Source organism: Passer domesticus, chromosome Z (assembly GCF_036417665.1).
Source record: "Passer domesticus isolate bPasDom1 chromosome Z, bPasDom1.hap1, whole genome shotgun sequence".
NCBI lineage: Eukaryota > Metazoa > Chordata > Aves > Passeriformes > Passeridae > Passer > Passer domesticus.
In genome coordinates, this window is record NC_087512.1 from 18,551,837 (window position 1) to 18,573,655 (window position 21,819).

General features: G+C 40.3%; 1 protein-coding gene across 2 annotated transcripts in view; it reads right to left on the reverse strand.

The window, feature by feature from the left end:
* PLPP1 (phospholipid phosphatase 1) overlaps positions 1-21,695 on the reverse strand; it is a 63,392-nt gene extending 41,697 nt beyond the window's left edge. The window contains exons 1-2 of one of the 2 annotated variants that reach the window (XM_064405509.1): positions 21,475-21,694; positions 5,190-5,344 (exon numbers count right to left, since the gene is read on the reverse strand). In XM_064405509.1, coding sequence (XP_064261579.1) covers positions 5,190-5,344; positions 21,475-21,532 — 213 coding nt within the window. In that variant the 5' untranslated portion in view covers positions 21,533-21,694. Of the gene's footprint in view, positions 1-5,189; positions 5,345-21,474 lie in introns of both variants that reach the window. The other variant, XM_064405510.1, reaches the window with a different exon arrangement.
* Between the last annotated feature and the right edge of the window lie 124 nt (positions 21,696-21,819).

Sequence of the window (21,819 nt, forward strand, 5' to 3'; positions counted from 1 at the left end):
GTTTCGGTTTTTCACTAAATTACAAGACTTATGTAAGCTGCAACTCCCTCTACCTACATTTCTCCCTATTGCATTTTACTCTTTTGTATACTCTACTAATTAATATTTTAAAACCTCTCTATACCAGTGTGACTGCTTGGCTTTCTCATAGCTGTGACCAAGCTTCACTCAGCACTTTAAAAGCCCTTGTCTGGAGTTCCTCCCACTGTGAAAATGCCAACTGTCTTACTCAGACGCTATGTGCAATCTCCATCACTGTACTAAGAAATGTACCTGAAGGGCCTAGGAAATTACAGTACCCAGTCCACAGGGCTAACAAGCAAGCTGTTACAGTTTATTTACTTAAAATACAACTGCACTTAGTAAGAATGATTTGTACAAGTAACAGAGGCAAATGGTGCTCCTCAGACCTTTCCTAGCCTGATTTCAAACCCACCAGAAGACCCACACCCTGGACACATCAAAAAGTGAAGCCAAAAGCTGGATGCTGTTCCTTCTCAACATCTGGCCCCACAGCACTGATCTCAGCCAGGAATTACTCATCAATTCAACAACTCAAAGTGCAATACCCTGACATTAAACCTTTACAGAGTAAAACCATGGATTATTATTACTATGTTTGCTTTAAAAAGAGAACAAAAAAATTGGGTTCAGAGATAATGCTGATCTGTAGTAGTACAAGATGAACAGTTAATATCAAGTAGAACGCATGACAGATTACGAAGTTCAACAGCATTGCCCAAAAAAGTTTCCAATGCCATAAATACACCAAAAAATAAAATGAAAATAAAACATGAACATCTTTTCAAAACGTTTACCAGGTAAGAGGCAGTCTTACTCAGAGCATAGTAAAACCTCTTACAAGTAACCTGAAACTTAAGAGTCAAGTTGAAATCCACTCTAGTGTCAAACAACAGTTTTCATTTCAATTAGTTGCAAAACTAACAAGAGTGGGTCATAAAGCTTTGACACTGCTGAAAAACTCATCTACCAATCAACAGTGTTCAAAAGGTTTCCTTAATCCCCTGATTTATTGATCTCTATCACAGCAATAACTACATTTGTCCATGAAGACATACAAAAATAGTTCATTAAGTGCTTATATTGGTCAATCTAATAGCTGCTGTCAGTAGAAGTTTCCCTTCAAAATACATCCCTTTCATAAACAGCATAAAAAATCAGTTTCTTTTGCCATAAAAGAAATCAGTAAATTGCCTTCAAAGTATGATTGTGCTAATCTGTAGAAGGAAAAGTTTCAGTCAAAACATTGTTACACATACCATAAGCAGACATTCCCAAAAATATTAAGCCTAATGCCTAATATGTTAAAGCTGACACAGGAGCAAAGCTACCTAGGTCCCTTTTGGGCAGTCATCATGATACAGAGGACATCTTGCCACACCAAACCCAGGAATGTTTTGATTCAGCCTTTTTTTGTTGTTGTTATTTAAACTACTTAGTTTACTAAGTAGTTAGTTTACTTAGTTTTACTAGTTAGTTTACTTAGCTTACTACTTACAATGTAACCTAGCTACCCAAATTTTGATGGGGTTCAAGGTGGAGAAATTAAGTCCTACAGGCCCCATTATGTTTCCTTCTCTCACAGAAGGTCCAAAGAGCAGTGCTTATCCCAGAGAAGTGACTTAACCAAAACTGTTTGCTAATGAACACTTCCCTGTATGGAACATCAGCATTTGCATTACTTGTTTTGGTAGCAACAAGTTGTGGATAACTACTTTGTCTATCAGATATGCAGTGCAGGCCTTTAGCTGAGTTAGAAGTTCTGAACTTTCTCTCTACATCAGTCCATCATGTAATAGAAACCCACAAGTGGCTTGTGAGCCTTCAGCTCTGGGACAGAACTGCCAAGCAAAGCCTTGGCAGGGAACCACAGAAACCCTAGAACAGGGAGCAGACAAAACTCAAAAACTCTCAGGTTGCTCTGTTGTTCTGTTGTTCTGGTGAGAAGGATGTTTTTTTTCAGAGAGGTTTTCCTTGCTCTGTGCTTCTCCCTCCCCTCATGTCACCTACCCGTTGAGCTAAGGCAGGCTGCGTGAACATCACTAAAGGCAGCAGTCTGAAGAAACAACATGACTGGAGGAAAAAAAATCAGTTTGGATGTGTGGTTACCAGAAAAGCCAAACTGAACAGGACACCTACAAATAGACATGGCTGGAACCTCACTGAAATAGAAACGGTATTAACATTAATTTGTCATTTACACTTGAAAAAGTTGGTCTCATGCGGAGAACTGAAGACCAAAAATTATTTGGACATTTCCAAATCTTCCTAAAGCTGCAAGCCATGGACAATGCCTAGTCATGGCTTTTAAATTACACAGAACTACTATCTAAATATATCTAAAACACTTGGTAAGATAGAAATATCAAAGAACTTTTGGGGTTCCTTTAATGTCAGATCTAATGAATGTGTGCTACTCTAGACACTGGCCTAAGCCATCTAGAGAGATACCAAGTCTTGTCCAACCCTAAATCTCAAAAGATTCTAATACAAAAAATGTGATTCCCATCCAGACAAAGAACAATTTAGAAAATTGAAAAGCATCATATTAAGAAGTGGCACTTGGAAAAGAATAAACATTAATTTTTCAGACATTTTATTTCCTGATAAAAGGTGGCAATGCCAACAGAAAGGATTCAGGCTACAAACAGAATTATGATTCCTAACAGTATTTTTTTATTTTTTAAGATTCCTCAGTTTCTAGCACATCTTGTAAATCTACATAAAATGTCATAAAAACAAATTAATGTTCATGCAACCTAGCTTCTTTTATGTACAAGAGATTTAATAAAATATCTAGATATATGTTTTGGTTTTTTTGGGAGTTGGGATTTTTTATTCTTTGAAGTTATTTTCCATTCCAGGCCTTTTATATTACAGGCCTACCCCAACAAAACCTTCTAGTATTATAATTATTATTATACAGCAATATGTTCAGGCCATTTCTTAATACATTCTGAAGACAAGCAGGCCCATTGTGCAACAAGGGGCATATGCGTAAAAAGAGTCCTACCACTTAGGAATGAGTATCATGTTTAATGTAGTCTGATTAGAGAAGAAAAGTCTGTAGGAAAGTGTAATTTATCAACTCTAGATGAAATTTTTGTCATCAGTTGCTTCATTGAGGATTCTGTCCCTTTCAGTAAAGTCTCATGTCAGGATAACAATTTTCACTAGATGTGGAATAATCAAGAGTTATTCCCCAAAAGTCTTTCATGAGCGAGCTGTGTTCCTCTTGAGGGTATTGAATGTGGAACACACTACTTCCAAAAACTTAAACTGAATTCAGATTCACAGACTGATCAACTTCCCCTGTCCATTTTGAATAAAGGCAATCTTGAAGGGAGAAACCATTCAACCAGATCCACTTTCAATTAAGAGAGTTGCAATATTCCATATCTCATACTCCCTAGCTCTACAGTTTGCTCTAGCCCTTACTTTTAAGTAGCTATAGAAAATTTTCCACCTCTTGCATGAGACTAAAGAGCGCTCTACATCTGAAACTGTGATTAAGAGAGCCAGGTTAACATGTTAACTACACTGAGCAGTTGCTTTAAGGTTTGGAAAACATTCAGCCTGAAAAGCAAATGACCTGGTTAGACTGTATTGTAACAACTGTAAGTGCTCTAGAACTTTTGTTTTTTAAAAACCTCTCCATATGGAGACTAGAAGTGGCTGTTCCAATTGTAAACTCCAGCCTCCTGCACAAAGACAAGCAATGAAAATCCACTGTGTAATTTTTATTAAAGTATCATAGCAGAAAAATATCAGAATAGACTGGAATTACTGGCATCTAATTTAAAGCAGTAACTTTCACTACAAAGGTTATCTAAAATTATAACAGTCCATACCACTCTTTAACTGTGTAGACTTTCATGTGAATTAGCTCTAAGTCAGACATTTCTCCATGGCTTTAGAGCCAGGAAAAAACACACTCTCCACTGACTTTATATTACAGCAACACCTCCAAATCTAAAAATGAACGATAATTTTAAAAAATAAAGCAATTCAACAGTTTATTGAAATGCAGCTAGAACATTTCTTTAAAAGTCCAAAACTGCACAGAGCTGCAATTGTTAGTTCACCTGTACCCATATCAACCAAGGTACACAGGAAACCTACTGGAAAATAAATTTTCCCAAAGGTGTGCTGAACATATATGTACTTGTCAAATTTATAAACTTTCCTTAGAAGTGAAACTATACTAGTGATTATTTGTTGTGTCAACCTCCTATTTATTGCACATGTCTAATGGAAGCTTTAATGAATGAGCACTAATGGGAAAACCAGAGTAATGCATGCAGAAGTTCTGCAAGCTCACTTGTTTTAAAGTACTGTCTTCCATCCTTAAACCACTTCATATACTTCTTACTTATTTATTCTTCTTATACATTTACCAGATAAAATATTATCATCATCATCTTTCACATGACTTGATCAAGTACTGCAGGGACAAAAAAGATGTAGCTTCAGGTTCAAGACTATTCTGCACCATTAGATTTTGATTCTCCAAATCAGCTCAAACCTTACTAAAAACTGGGATACAAGCAAGCTTAAAATATTGTTAGAAAAACCTACTGAAGAATTAAATCGTTCTTTGTCAAAATCATGTGGTCTTTAAAACACTGAGCCTCTTTTCTACAAGCAGTTAGATTTTCAGTCTCTGTAACCCATTTTATTCCACTCTTCTTTAAAGAGTAATCACATTACTTTCAAGCTTAGAAAAAGCTTCTAAGTAAAAATCAGGCTTATTTTTGTAGAAAGTACACAGCAGCAACCGTCACCAGTTAGCGGTGTGCGCACTGCATTACAGCGCCAAGTTTTAACATCACAAGTTAGCAGACTAACCCATTTTGAACAAAAGATTTAATCATTCCATAACATTTTGAAAGACATTTTTCCTCTCTAGTGATAAAAGCCTAGTTTAAATACAGGTTTTGCTGTTCCTAAAGCAAATTAAATTAGCAATACTAGCAGTCAGAGATTAGTTTCAGATTTTCTGTGCAAACAGTATCAACAGCACCTTGAACATGCATATGACTCTATATATATACATATATGGGATTTTGCCTATATAGACTTGTCTTCAACTTATTTACAGTGCTGAGCTCTTGGAAGGCATACATTTTACTCCCATCACCAAAGCTCCCTATATATTAGCTACTTACAGAGAAAATGGGCAGGGTGAACCCCACTGTGTAGAGGACAGTGGATGTGATGGTACTGTCATGGAACGGATACTTGATGCTGTCATCATTACAGAAAAAGCCTCTCTGATACGGTTTTATTTTGGCCAAGTTTAGAACACCAAGGGGTAAGCCAGCTGTTGGGGGAAGGAAAACAAAAAACAAAAACAAGAAATACATGTGGTTAAATAAAAAAAAAATAAAAATCATTTCTAATCATGCATGGAGGAAGCTACCAAACATGCATAACTCAAATTTCCTAAGTATCATGCAATGCCCACACTTAGCAAATTCTGTTTATAGACACTCCTCTTTCAGAACACTACTTCAGAAAGACTCTGAGGTTACCCATCAGGTAAAAAAAATCACACTATAAAAAATACACAGTTTAAAGTCTTCCATCTATAAGGTGAGTTGCCACAAAACCACACCGAACCAAGATAACATTCAAGAAAAAGCCTTTGCCCCTCACATGACTAAACAGTTATTAAGGGCGGGCAGCCTTTTGTCCCTCCTCCCTCTTCCACTACCCCACGACCTTAGCTTGTATCTAATTTTCCACCCTTGTTCTATACACTATAATGTGGTCAGTGTTTACAGATAAGACAAAGAATAGACACAGGTTATGTCATGGTTAGGGAGTTAAAAATTTCATGCAAGTAGTTTTCGTGCAGGAAATGGGAACAAAAGAACTGCAAGGACACTAATGGACACTTTGAATGGATTGCATCTCCAGGATATGAGATTATATTTTGAGATTGCATTTACACAACTTTTGTACACTTTGTAAGATTTCTGCATGAAAACACAAGTTATTAATATCGCAGCTGAGACCTGGGTACAAATTATAGCTCTCTGAATTTACACACTGTGATATATTACCAATTCCCTCTCTTACAAGTTAACTTGAATTATACTGACAGCCATGCAAAAGAAGCCATTAAGACTACTGATAATTATATTCAGGTCTAACTTATTTCTGGTAAGAACCACCTGCCATGAAATACACATTTGCAGGAGTGATAACCTCAGGAAATTCAAGTTTTTCTTTTTACTTTACCTTCTCATAAAATCTAAGATTGGAAAGGACCTCCTAGATCATCAAGTCCAGCTTTTAACCAAATAACACCATGCCCACTTTCTCCTATTCCTCTGATCAACTGAGTAAGCAATAGATTAAAGTGGGCATATTACATAATACTAAATCCCCAAACAAAACAAAAAGTAAATTTTGTTTTAAAACATGGTAAAAAAGGGCAAGTAACTGTATTTTCCCCAACATCCATGAAATATGCAATTCTGCAAATAGACACTCTGTTAATTAGAGGGTGAGTGCCATTACTGAAGCAGAAAAGACTACTCAGTATATTAACAACCTGATGTACTGAGAACAAAAAACATCTCAAAGAAGTTAACATGAGTGATTGCTTTGATTTCTGGTGACACCTGTTGACTTCCAGGTAAGTAGCTTAAAGGTGTTTTAAGTATGCTTATTGCTATATACTTCATCAGAAGAAAAGACATCAAGAATGAAACAGTAGGAAGAGAGTGATGAATCCCAGTCCCTTCTTTGGGCTACTGAGTTGCAGTGCAAAGGCTTGTGAAGTGCCTATTGAAACAGTACACAGTGGGTAGCACCCCAGCTTTCAAATCCTCTTCCTCACAAAGAAGCAGTTTGGGAGTATTTTAAATCCCCTTATGGAGCAGAAGGAAATGTTTTTCACAAATCATCTGAAACATGAAAACTGTCCACATTACTAATGCTTAGCATCCCATACAGAAAAAGTAAACCAAAATACAAAAGACATTAAGCTTATTGAACTTCAAGCACAAAGTTTTTCATTATGTAGCATGGTATGCTCTTGTATCAACTACATCTCAAAGGTCTCTCTCCTTCCTTCTGCTTTAATGATGGAGAGAAGAGCTAAACCTTGACCACACGCAAGTGGCAGACAGAAGCAGATGAAACAGAACTGCAGCCCTTCAAACATGAAGGGGCCACACTGAAGAACTCCGAAAGTTCACTCTGACCAAAGGATTGCTCTATGTCTGCAAACCTGGAGCCAAGTTTCAGCTACTCGCAAGGCCATGGCAAGATTCCACTAACATAACACAGAGTCCATGCTTCCTGTCTTTACCTCTGCCGTTGCATACCCAGCAGGATGATGGAATGGTAATCCCATTACCTATTTGGCACAATCATATCTTCTCAAACAGGTCACCAGATTTTCACATATGGAAATGTCACATGCTGATGATTAACTTAAGCAGCAGCTTGTGTTTTGCATAAGTGGACTACTTCACAGACATAAATACCAGTCTTCCACAAAAAGATGCTACAATCTAATATCAAGAACACATCATAAACTTCTGACCTGGAAGGGGGAACATGAAAAGCAGCAACTAAAGGGGTCAGATGAGAACAGTTTCAAAGTGACTGCAAAACTCATCTCTGTTGCCTACACTAAAAGAATACAAAAAAACCCCAAAGTTAGTTACACATCTTACACTAACTGCCCATTTCCATTTTTTTCATTACTGTTAAATTCTCACTGCAGTCTAAATGATGCACTGCTTTCCAACAGTGGACTAGAAGATTTTGTCAAGAAGTATTCAGTTGATCATTAACCTATCCCAAACAGTGGCAGCATTTTTACTGTTGCCCATTTTACAGGGAGAGATGATGAGACAAGAGTACATGTAAGCAAACAGTCCTGAACTTTTCATTGTAAGCAGAAAAAAACCCCATCACTAATGTACATACCAGGTCAGTATGGCCATTAGAGGTGCCAAGCATTTCCATGACCTTTAAGCAGGCTGAACTCCGAGGAATGTACTTATGTTCAGTCGCATTAGCTTCTACAAACTGGAGCAAAGAGTGACCAAGATCGCATGCAAGATCACCAGGCTAAAAGGCAATCCAGTAAATTGTAGAGCAGCTCTCACGCCTTATACTCTGTTCAGTATACCTCCTTTTCCTTTACACCTAGCCAGTACCAGCAGTAACCCCAAGGTGCTCTTCTGAACCAGGTAGCTTTATACCTTAAGGGATCATAAAGGCTTAGTTGTTCCTCATATCCTATAAAGCACGACCTTCAGCTGTACAAAGACTATTACTTGAAGTCACCCATCATTCAGACTGGAACATATTAGAGTAGTATTTCATCTACTCTCTGGTAAAAATTGTGCAGTTTGTCTTGTCAAGAACTAGTGACCAACAGATTCTGGGCTGTTTTGCTAGGTAGTAGCAAGAAACAGACAGCAGTCCTCTGATCTTTCTCTGCCCTTTAATTATAAAGGGAAAACAACCTGGTCACTCCTCCAGGGCTGTGTGACTTACAAAAGGACAGAATTCTGCAATGCTCACACAAACAGACTCCAGCTAACCCACAGACCAGGCTGGATGGGGCTTGGAGCTGCCTAGTCAAGTGGAAGGTGTTCCTGCCCATGGCAGGTGTATGGGAACAAGATAATCTTTAAGATCACCTCCACTCAAAACATCCTATGGTTTTATAACCCTGAAAGCTACAGATGTAGTAACAAAGTTGAACAGGAAAAGAGATGCCAAAGATTTGAAGCCTTTGCCTATGAAAGAAAGGTAAACAAGTTTCACGAACATGAATAATCAAAAAAAACATAGAAGGGTTTTTTTAAACTCCCTCTCCCACAGTAAAGTGGGAGACAAAGGTGAGAATGAAGCCTGAATGATTCAGCAGGGATTGCAGGGATGGAACAGCCTTTACGTTTTGGGCTAGAACTGTAAGAACAGGGCAACACACATTTGTATATACACAGGAGGTATGCTGAGTTGTACAGATACAGGAGGTATGCTGAGTTCACAAAGTTTCCAACTCTAATTTGTAGATCTAAGCCAGTTGCAGTGTAGTTTCCACTGACAACCCACAGTAATTCAGAGTAATATACACAGCCTTCAAGAACTATTTGATCACATCTGACTGGATGACATAGTGTGACAAATGCCTGTAAGAAGGGAAGGAAGGGAGGTTCAGGCTAGGAGAATAGGGAGGAAGTCTATGTGAGAATGGTCCTCCACCCACAGAAAAAGAATGTTAAAAATTAAATACCAGTACCCAAGGGGAGAAAGTGAATTTTTTTTTCCCCAAGAAAATCTGCTTAATCAAAAAATGTCAATTTACTGTATTTTTAGTGGATTTTTTAAAGACTAAATGAAAATAAATTATATTTATTTTTTATAAATAAATTTATAAATTTTATCCTACAAATGGAAGTGATGAGTACCAATCCATCATCTTTTTACAATGTGTGTAACACTGCACTACTGTTCTGATCTGTGGCATTTATCACACTGGTCATTTCAGAGTTAAGTGCTTAAGCTTGGAGTCAAATTCTGAAGACTTCCAGGTGTCCATATAGCTTTAGCAGCAAGCTGCCTGTTTTTCTTAAAAAGGAGAAAAGCATTTAGAGCCAAATTAGCATCTTTTACAACAGTTGCCATAAATATTAAATATCAGCAAAGGATATTATTGTTTTATCTCTAAAAGGAACGAAACTCTTAAAAGTTTCTAACCACTTCTGTGATACTGTACTCCCTAGTTCTCAGCCAGATGCAGTGCTCACAAAACTTGGCTCAGCTTCAAGAGGAACCCAAGACAACCTAGATGGTTCTGTCCTTCACCCACCTCTGGCCATCCCCCACGACCCCTTTCTTGCCTTGGCATTAGTTTTCACACCAACCTGTCCAAAAAGACAAGCCCATGTGTTTTCAGAGGCACTTGCTCATCTGGCCAACTGTATTACTTTAAGATCTGGCTTAAAGGACAGAGTAACAACATGAAACCAAGGGTGTGGAATAAAGGACAAGGACAGACTGGGACAAATCAACTTCAACACCTCATGAAACTGCATCTTGATCAGTGGTGCTTTCTTCCCCATAATTATAAATAGTACAAAGGAATGCACTGTATTTTGTAAACACAGGTTAATTAACCCATTTGGCCTCCTTATCTGTGCAAGTAACTGAATCTCCAGTTGAGGTTCTGTGCAAACTCATGCTGAATTGCTGTTTCAAGTCCTCCAAGACAATATTACTCTGTACTCCTATCTGGTCCTCAATCAGGAAGTTCTCTTCAACAAAGCAAGTTAATATCTAGGAACTGGGAGAAAGGCAGTTACCCCTAAGGGATACTACAGCAAATGAGAACATTCTAGCTTGATTATTAACTAAAGCTTTTTCCTCATCCTGCAATGAACTCACAAGTAAGTGTTAATTAAGAGAACCTGTACTGAACTAACAGGAGACTGAGAAGAATTTGTGTTTTTCTACACTTACCCTGAAGAACATGATCAATACATTTTGCTCTTGATATACTGACAAAGTCGCCTTCAGGTTTTGTAAAGAAACACACAGTTTATAGTTTAGAGTTAGGGAGTGTCAAAAATAATTCTAGCTGCACCAAAGAAACAACAAAACACATCAAATTATATCCTGAAAACAGATGAGCTACTTTATACAGCTTACATTCACAGATGATACCGTTAATAATCCCATAGTCATTTCAAGCTAAACCTATACAGCTGTCAATTACTACCGAGAACAAGAGACAATTTAATGTCTCCTACTCTTACGGATGTATTTTTGCTTTTATTTTCAGACAGGACAACCATGTTGGCTTCACTCTTCATTTTTCAGTGCACAGTCTGGTGTGAGGAAGTAGGCAAGAGACTTAAGAAACTCAGGTCAATTTCATGCTACTGGAGAGAGTGTGGAAACATCTGTAAAAGGTACTGCTCTCTGCAGAAAAGGAGACAGGCTGAAATTCTTTTTCTATAAACAGTCAAGAGAAGGAATCAACACCTTTTAAAACAGGAGGTTCTGGAAATACAACAAACTACCAAGAGGAAGAAGAGATTAAAATGAGAAAGCATTTAGACTTTTGATAACTAGAGGTAAAGAGTGTACAAGAGAAAAATAGGTGCACTATTTATTTGCAGTAGCTGAGACTACTAAGTGGGTAGCCCACAACTTACCTCCTAGCCACTTTAAAGAACTTTATCTTACTTTTCTGCACTGAGGAATGTGAAGTATTTCTAATAACAGCAAACTGATTGTTCTGATAATGCCAGAAGCTGTGATAGGCTTCAGTAAACAGGATACATGTATTTAAAAGCATGAACAACATTCTAATCTCTCCTACAATTCTACTTGCAACTTCATTCTACGTCCATTTTTATTTGTCCTCTGATCTATGACCTGGCCAGCAAAGAAACCAGATCAACAACTGAGCAAGTTCCTTGCCACTTTTTGTTATGCCAGGCAAGGGTGATGGAGGCAGGAAGCAAAGGAAACCTTCCTCTGAGCTCAAACGGCCTCAACACAAGCACATAATTTCTAGTCCAGTCATTTACTAAACAGAACTACATCATATTCCAGTTTCTCTGCATTCAGCAGTCTACTACATGGGAGCACTAGTTCAGTCATCTATAGTCCCAATTAATTAGAGAATGTCAAGACTCTTGTTTAAAAACATTAGCATGGACAAGTGTATTCTCCCTTATATCTACATTTCAATTTTTAAAATTGCCTTTACAAGCACTCAATACAAGTTACTTTAAAACCCATGCAACTGTCTCTCCTGTGAGCACTTGGAGAGCTGCAAATGCAAGCTTAAAAAATGCAGAAACAAGACAGTAATATATTCTACCCTGCTCTATTACTTAGGGAAACATACACCAGACAAGTGAGTCAGCTGCAGGCTCTGCCTTGGTCAGGGGAAAGAAGGCTGAAGCTGGCCCAGGGATGGACACACACCTGGAAATCATTAGAGTTCACGCAGTGAACTCGCTGAGGCTAACTGCCCCATTACTGACAGACCTGAGAACAGTAAAGAGCCCAGACTAAGAGCTAAAAGACACTGTGGGCGCAGAGGCAGAGGGGGGATGGAACGGGAGAGGTCAGCAGTTCTTTCATTGCAGTGCTGTTCAAGGGGTTAGTTAGCTATGGGAAGAATCCAACTGGCTGCAACCAGAGTAAAGAGTGACTTCTCCCCTCCTGTATATAACCCCTCCTTTGTAGAGGAAATTAAATATTTCCTCACTGCTTGCATTATGTGCTCAGCATCAAATTCAGTTAAAGCTTCGATGGTATTGTATGGAGAAATAAAAACAATGTACATGCCTCCAAAGATGTAGATTTCTGCATACAATCCACCTAAATTAAATCACGGAGCTTACAGACCAGGAGGGCAACACAGCCAAAGAAATGGAACTATCAATACAGGGACAGATTTGCTTTTTTTTAACATAAGTGACACCAACTCTGAACTTCACTCATGACTACTTCTCTTTTAAACACCACAAGTTGTAACAATTTTCCCATTTTAATCTTTGTTTTGTGGGAGTGCACAACAGGAGGCTTTCAGAGTATTTCAGCTATAACTACACACCCTAACTTGAAATACCATTCACTCTAGAAATATAATAGGCAATTAGTTGTCAGGAACGTAAAAGCTCATTTTCCAATGAGTCCTACAAGCATAACAGTATTTTATTCAAACAGTCTTCAACAAAGTCAGCAGTGCTACAGAGGGACTCAGAATTTCCATGACATTGTATACTCTGTCATACACCACGTCACTTTACACTGCACACACTGCTGCATGCCACCATGTCTAAGAGAACAGAACTTTGTTTTCATGTAAGACTGAAGTCTGTAGTGTCTAATGGTACATTTTAAGAACAAACTCTATAGAAAGCCCAATCTAAACAAATTTTAAAGGGAAAAGTGACCATGCCCCATATATTCTTGAGCTATCAGAACAGTTTTGTTTTGTATTATTCAGGAGACTGCCCAAAAAGTCCATTACTTCAGAATCTGGAAAAAATATTATACAACATTGCTCTTGACACTTGAGTACAATGAATAATGGCACAGCATAGAAAGTTTTACAGTATGTATAACAGACCAGGGGCTGCTTTCCATTTGTAGTAGAAGTTACCAGCATTAGATTTGTGATCTCAGTTTCTATGTATTAAGTTATATAATTTTCTAGTGTTGATGATTGGACTCTTACATTTAAAGAAGAGCTGGAAAGAATTAAAAGAGTCTGCAAGCAGAAACAGCAACCTGACTTCCATTCCCAGGATCTCCACTAGTGTTAGACCTCGCCATCACACTGGCTTGGAGTATTTTAGCTGAACACATAGGCTTACCTAACAACATAAAATTGAAGCCCAGTTTCCACAAGTCAGCAAAAACTACAAAAACACACTCCATGGAACACCAAGGAAAGCAGACACTAAATAAAATAATGACTAAGATGATTTTCAGAATTTAATAGAGAATAGTTTATGACTATTTGACAGGCTTGATCTCACTGTCTGCCTTCTGTATCCCTTAAGGGCCATTAGCTTGCTGAGTATCAGAAGCTTTTCCTGGTTATAATTAGCAGTTTATTCTCTCAGGTCTCTCCACCACCAGTTACCAAACCACCCCTTCAGCTTAAAATAAGCACAGTTCACTGCCCTTCCATGCCTCAAAACATGGCAAACAAATTTAGACATATGTGTTTGCCTTACCATCCCAGTACTCCAGTTTCAGAAAATATCGCAGCTACTGCTTACTTTCAGTGACTTGGTAATCTAAGACTTCTTGGCAATAACAAACTAAGTTAAATGGACAAAAATGCACTAATACTAGTTTGAGGTAAAAATGTCACTGTATTCCAAGGGAGGCAGCAGTCACCTGAGATGCTGAAATTTGCTACCTAATTCCTTCTGCACTAAGGCAAAAACTGAGCATAATTCCTGTTTGGTACAGTTTTCTCCTTTCCTAGGAAAGGGATCACAAAAAATTGTGACCCTTCTTCCAAATCAGGCATGGCTAAGTAACAAATTGAAACTACCTTATGAGACCCAAGGAAGCCCCACACAGCTCCTCTGAAACCTGCTTATTTAGCAGAGGCAGAAAAAGGAGAGGAGGAACTAAAATCTAGGCTATGTCTAGAAAATCCATTGTTTCCTCAACAGCATCACAGAAATAACGGTGTACTGATATGGCTCATCCATACCTTTTGTTTCATTAAGCAGCATCTGGTGGACAGGCATTCCAAGACTGGTGTCCTGATCTGACACACCTGTATTTTCCAATCTGAAAATTTTTAAACCCTTCATTTTCCTGTTGCCAAATATCAAGACATCACATGAATGAGAGATGCCAAAATTGAGCTGAAGTACAATACAAGTAAAACTGACGTGCCTTTCCAAACTTCTGAGTCAGACCACTTCTTGGCCACAGGTTTTTTAACATGAATTAGTACAGTCTATAATAGAGCAAAAGCAGCCTGTTCTTGTACTGGTCATTTCCTCTAACTCAATGTGGTAACTGAAAAAGTGTTTGATAAGTGCACTAGAAAGTTTCAACACTGTCTTTCTATATCACAATTTGTTGAAGAAGTTTATTTGGGTGAATTTCTGGCTTCCATACAAACAAGCAGTCTTGATTTTAACAGCTCTGACTGTATGAGAAGGATTAATGCATCAGAGAATCTGGCAAAAGTAGAGTCAAAACCACAATGCAGGTTTATCAACAGACAGTTTTGGTTCTGTACCTTTGAGATCAGTCTCATAACTTGAAAAAGGAAAATTCCTCCCAGAAAGTGGGTCAAGTCGTTCATAGTCAATTGTTAAACAAGAAGAGGCAGGCATCAGATCCCTAATATAAGTAGGACAATTTTTTTTGTTTTAAAATTGCAGGATTCAACTATTCTGGCTGGTATATTGATTATAAGTCTACTCAGAGGCAGGACTGAGAAATTTATTGTTACTGCTGAAGTGACTATCTGTTTTAGTGGAGGACGTCCCTAACCATGACAGGGGGCTGGAACTACATGGTCTTTTAAGGTCCATTCCAACACATTCTATCATTCCATGACTAGTGTTTCCAGATGTAGTGGCAGTAATACAGATTAAGGAAAAGAAACCAAAAAACAAACAAACAAAAAAATCAAACAAACAAAAAAAACCAAAACAGCAAAACTAAAATAGTTTCAGAAAGTATCCTAAAGAAATCTTGCTTCTTCAAAATAGCTTTCAATTATGTTAATTCTTGTCATAAAACTAGCTTTCTGCTGGTCATCCATTACCTGAATTTCTAGTGTCTGTAGATTTTTCAGTTGTTTTCAATCAACTATTTTACCTGAATAAAACCTAAGAATTGAGCTTCTTTTGCAGGACAGGGGATAAGGAAGATAAGCATCCCCACCAAACCAAGCAGATATAGCAATAAATCAAGCTCATTTTAAAGCCATATTTCTGTTGGTGGCATATCTTGCCAATAGGTTTCTACGCAATTCTGTTCAGCACTTTTTTCTTTTTTCTTCCATCCAAGGTGAGTTTGTTTTAATTCTCCTGGACTAATTCTGGAAAGAGGATTATCAATTGTGGGGGATAGTAAATCCTGGTCAGCTGGCATACTACAAGGCTCAAGTTCTCTTCTCATTGGGTACTTCCAAGAGTCAGGTCACCTCTTTGTGCTACCTGCCTTCCACTGCTGCAACACAGTCACAGATAGAGGATTATCTTAGCTTAATCCCCTCATCAGCATCTAGTCAGCAACAGTGCACCTACATAAAACTGTGCAGCAGCAGGCAACCAGCAATCAACTCTTCATTTCCCCCCACCAGGACTGTGATTATACAGCCTTCAGACCAAGCTCCTCTCAGTCAGTATCAGTTCATGCTGCCTAACCCTTTAAAACAAGGAAGCATGTTGCATCAGCTGAGTACAGCATAAACAAGCACTCAAGCAGTACAGAGGGGAGGCAGGAATTCTTCAGCTAAGAGAGATTAGCTATTTTATAATTTCATTTTAGTGTGATACTTAATTTTCTACATAAAAGGTCAGAAGCCCCTCCTTGCAAAGGTCACCGCCTTCATGTAAGAAAGCTGCAAGAGCCCTTCTGACTGTTTAAGGCAGAAAAAAAAAGGAGGAAAAAATATCACCAGGACTCAAGCAGATGGTAAGGAACCCAAGAGCTGATAAGTATCTTGCTCTACTATGCCAAGAGAAAATAATATAGTCCTGAGTTCACAATTTGGCTCTTGGGAAGGCACTGGAAAGTGAACTAGGATTCACCCATTGCTGTAAAAATTTAAGTGCAAGAACTACCAGTTTTGTGTCAGAAGTTAGTACAAGATACAAAACAGCAAAAGCTTGGCAGAACATGAACCAGATCGCTGACTTTGAATAGCGTTCATTAACTAATTGATCTCTTACCTAAAGTTTTTCTGCAGGGTTCGGATCAAGAGGGAGTGAGTCTCTGGTAAAGCATCTTTCTTTATTTTGGGGAAAATAAAAAGTGACTGTTGCAAAGAAGAAAGCACATTGGGAGAAGAAAGATTTTCCCAGTTTCAGGTAACAAGTATGTCTCCAATTAACTGAGAGTGTCAACTTAATAAGTACTAGGTCATGGTACCTGGTGGAGAGTGTCACCAAAGACAAACTGCTGTTTCACATGAACCTGTTACAGCTTTACAATGTATTCATGAACTAGAAAAAGTATTTAGCACCCACATGATGTGGAAAATAAGAACGGTGACACATATGTCAGTGAGTCACAAATAATAGCGGAGGAGGTTTTATTTGAACTAGGGCAATCAGGAAGTGCTAACCCACATAGAAGAAGCCTTCCCTGACTGCACAGCAATACCTTAATTGTCACCAGGACTGCAGCCTCCAGCGACAGCTCGAGTAAACACTCCCAAGAGAGGAGAACAGCACTGAATGCAAAACACTGTGCAGGGTGTGCAGGGTGGTCCACCCATCTCACCCCCACAGGTCACACCCTGCAAAAGAAAACTAACTGTGTCCTGTACACATGCATCTGCTGTTTAGCAGATGTATGCATGTATCATGAAACATTCCAGCAGTCTTTAAACAGCAAGCTGAAAGTAATATCAGTGTTTACTATTTCTGGACGCAGTTCACATGTACTTCTGTTTGGAAGGATGGAAGTCCTTCCCTTACTCAGAGGCAGTTTCATGAAAAAAATAATAATCATAGTAATGTATAAATAAGACTACCATAATTTCACCTTCCCCACAGTCACAGGGTAGGACATGGAGAGGAAGATTAAATCCCTACACAAGGACAAGTATATTCCACAGCAGTTTTAAATTTAAGTAATTCTTTACTATTTCCAATATATTGCAGAAAAGTGAATAGAGCAGCAAGGGTTTAATTCTTTAGAAGGCTTCAGTTTTTCTGATCTTGGGTTGTACGTATTCTTGCATTACACCAGCAATCCCATATTGACAAGTACACTCCCCAATTACTTATTATTATAAGTAATATGCTTGTCAGTATTATTATAAGTAGTAAGCTTGTCAGTAATTGCATAGTCAGACACGGGACTAGAGAAATACAGTTGTATTGCACCCCTGCACTCAAGTTACACTTGAATTTCAACGAGTACAGACCAGATGAAAGTCGTCCCAGAGATGTGACAGAAAGCGTTTTCCTGATGGCTCCAGTCACCTCTGCAGAGCTTCCTTTAATCTTTGTGAGAGTCTGATCTAAAGATAAATGTATTTAGCAGTTCTTCCACTGATTGCAGGAATATTGCCATGTGTTTCCCAACTTTGTTCTTTAAGCGTTGTTTACCTGACTTAATGAAAAAGGAACCTGATTTGCAATCAAACAAACAATAGAGTAGTAAGAGAGGCACAGAGGGTGTGTGTGTATATATATATATATATATAGTGCCTAATGAAAACACCAGTTGCAATTAAGCTGTTCTAATAAGCTATCATTTTTTGCATGACAGTTTGGAAGTGTAATAAACCATAAGAACTAAGCCTCAGTATCTACCTGTGAAAAATGGTTTTACTACTGTCTAGAATGCCAATCTCTGCCATGCTATGTGAAACATCTATCAGAAAACCTAGGAGAGACAAGTAACAAAGGTATGAGGGAGAAAGAAATCCTGCAGTCCAGGCCACTCATGCTCTCCAGTGCCAGAAGCAGCTGAGCACTGTCCACTGGAGCGTGGGGAGTAAGGGAGGTGCTGCCTGCAGCACTGCAGAGCTGCATGCGGACATGCAGCACACACACACCCAGCACTGCAGATCAGCACACACAGAATGCAGATACATCCTCCTCACACTATTTGAGGACAGATGCTGCAGAAACCTGCAGCTTTTGCTTTTTTTAGATTGCAGAATATGAAGTTAATTTAATACTGAAACACCACTGTTATTTTTAGAAGAAGAGAATTATCACGCAGATAAGAAGGAAGGAGTTGTTTTCTCCAGGCACCAAAGACTGCTTTCCCTGAATTCTCTCTCCTTCAGGGGTAAAAAGGCAGATGAGGGAGAAATCTTTTCTTAAGGATAATTAAAAGAAACTTAGACTCAAGTCTCGGGGAACTAAATTGGCCTAATTTTAAAGATGTTTTTACCTCCGACTTCTTTTCTCCCTCTCCCCACCTCCACTTCTTTGATGTCTTTCTTATTCTCTTACCTCGGCTCCATCTTAAGCAGTTCACATCTTTCAACAAATCTATATAAATCACAGACACACACAAAAATCACAGAATAGCTCTTTTTTCCCTTCCCTTTCCTTTGAAAAACATGCTGGGAAAGTTGAAACCACACAAAAACGGCTTGACTAAACCAGGAGTGAGTACACACAGTAAGAATCACGCACTTCCACTGCAGTGAGTTCATGGGTGTGTCAGATCACACCAACTTCAAGTGGTATACTTGGATATCACTTAGGCTTCAAGTCCAACATTACTGAGACAATTTTTCTTCCCTATCTGCACTTACTTTGGAGAAGGTATAAACAGGAAAAAAAGAGGAGAAAAAAGAAAAGCTCTGTATTAAGTGGCAAGAATTACCTTGGGGATTCTGAGGATGCTACCCCTTTTTGTGGTAGCATGGGCTACCACACCAAGATTGAGGGTTCAGTCCTCAACTGAAACTGGTCTTCCTAGTTTTTAAACCTTCACTTTTGTTGGAGGCCTTGTAGTCTTTGCAGTGGAGATACCAGGTATCATTTATCCATACCAGCAAGTCATTTTATCTGGGCAGTTACCTCTGTCATTTGAGCAGATATCAAAGTGCACAGGCAGGGGGAAGGGCAAGGGAAAAAGTGAGAGTAAAAGTCCACAATCAACCGGAACTTTTTTTTTTTAACAGTAAAAAAATTAAACAGCCCACTAGACACAGGTAAGACCTATGTTCTTCTAAGGGCCTGTCTCAGCCACACGAGAGGCACGCAGAAGAGGAAGAGAACTTGGTCCCACATCCAGTATCATTCCCGTTCTGCAAATGGAAAATCTTTTTATCTGAGCTAGAGTTTCACTGAAACCTGTAACTCAATGTGTTTAAAGTTGCAGGTGTCAGGGAACTTCGTATTATGCACCGCCTGCATTTTTCAGACTTTTCAGGAAGTAAACAAGCCCAAGGGAAAATAAAAAATCTGGCAACCTCCCAGCACCCTGTGACACCACATAAGTGCATCTGTGATCCAAATGCTACACAGGGTGAGGGAGAGAGAAGGGAAAGGTGCATAAACTGCTGTGACACTGCAGAGCAAGGCGAAAATCCTGCCAAACCCGGAGGTAATGACTCGGGACAGGGAAACCCTCATCCTTTTAGGCAGATCACCATCAGGTTATATGCTCCTGCAGCCTTACTTTCAATATATTTTGGTTTCCTTGATTACTCAAGATTACTTGCAATATGCTTCATGCAGACCAAGCCATATGCATAGTGCAAAATTTTTGTCTAATTACAAAGATTTTGTAATGACAATTATACAGACAGACAAAACTGCTTCAGTCACCATAAAGACAGCATGAAAGCTTAAACCTCACAAGAGCACAGTTTGATAAAAGTCCTGATCTGAATAAAGATTGCTCCCAGTGGATTACATGGATCCACTATCATTTTGCAAAAGCTCTTTCTCCTGTAACATCACCTCAGAGCCATGTATCATTCATCATAATTTTGCTTTTTAATGGCATTTAGCTAGAGGTACAGTTGCTATTTGAAGCATCCAATAAGAGAAAAATGTCATTATATTTATACTGATGCTAGAGAAAGTACTGATCAGCCAAGCAAAAATTCATGAGGTAGGCCTGAACATGACAAGAAAGTACTTCAATTACTGAAGTACTGACATTATTTGCTCAAGAAGGAAACATCCTAAATCAGCACTTTCTAAGGCCAAGTACATCTCCAGAGTGTAAAGACACTTCCCATGCTCTCCTTCCTAAATACATATCCAGAGTGTAAAGACACTTCCCAGGCTCTCCTTCCTAAATACATATCCAGAGTGTAAAGACACTTCGCTGCTCCCCATACTGAAAGCTGCCACTTCTTTACCAAGTGAAACTGCCCCTTCTCTGATAGGTAACTGACATCATTGCTCTTTACGCTGTCTCATTACATAAAAGGAGAGTTAATGCAAATTGGCAGGACACAAAATAGTTTCAATAGAGACTGATTAGAATAAAGCAACACTGGGAAGCCAATATTTGGGCTGGCCAGGACAAGCATTGCAGCGCTGTGGCAGTGTGCTGTGGCTGTGCCGGTTCAATGTCCCTGGCCATCACCGCTCCTGCCCCGTCTCTCCGTGCTGCCCACGGACAGGAGGGCGCAGACACGGCGCTCTAATGACTGCCGCATTTCGCCTCCAGCCTACAGCTACAGCGGGGGCTCGGTGACACCGAGACCGCGTCCAGCCCCAGCCCCACAGCGAATCCGTGCCCTGCCGCCGAGCACCGCCGCGCCTCTGCAGCACCCTGGAGGGATGAGGCGTGTTTCCGTGATGACGGCCCCTTCCAGGACGGCTTCCCGACTCACTCGGGATAACAAACACATCCCAGGCTGCAGGTATCTACCAGACAGCTACCTCTCCAGCACTGGCTTTTGCCACTACCGGTTTTCATCCGACAGAGGTAGTTAGAGAAGGAAGAGTAAGGACATCAGAGAGAAGAGGGAGCTTCAGATGTCAGTGGATAAGCTGCAGCAGCCTCCCCCCGGCGCTTTCCCTTCCCCTCCCGGCCCACGGCAGCGACCAGATCCCCCGTGCGGGCGCGGAGCGGGAGGCGAGGAGCGAGCGAGGGGCGGCAGGCACGGCGGGGGCAGCGGGAGCCGCGCTCCGGGCGGTGCCGGCGCGGCGGGGAGGGGGAGGCGAGCATGCGATCAGCGCGGTGCCGCGCGGGGGGAGCAAGGCGCCCCGGGGGCGGCTCCCCGCGCTCCTCCGCGGCCCCCCGACCTACCCAGCAGCACGCAGAGCACGTCCAGCGCCACGAAGGGCAGCCGCGTCCTGTCAAACATGCTGGCGGCGCCCGGCGGCAGGCGCGGTGACAGCCTCGGCCCGAGGGGCGGGAGCGCGGCGGAGGCGGCAGGGAGGGGCTCCAGGCGAGGCGCTCCGAGGGAACGGCCCCCCCGCGCTCCGGGCACGGCCGAGCAACCGGCGCCGTCCGCACTGCGCTACTGCCGCCGCCGCGGCCCCCGCGCGCCTTTAAGGCCGGGCACGGGCGGCGGGGCAGGGCGGGAAGGGCGGGCGGCGGCGGCGCCTCCTCGGCCCGCCCTCAGGGAGGCCCCGCCCGCGCCGCCAATCG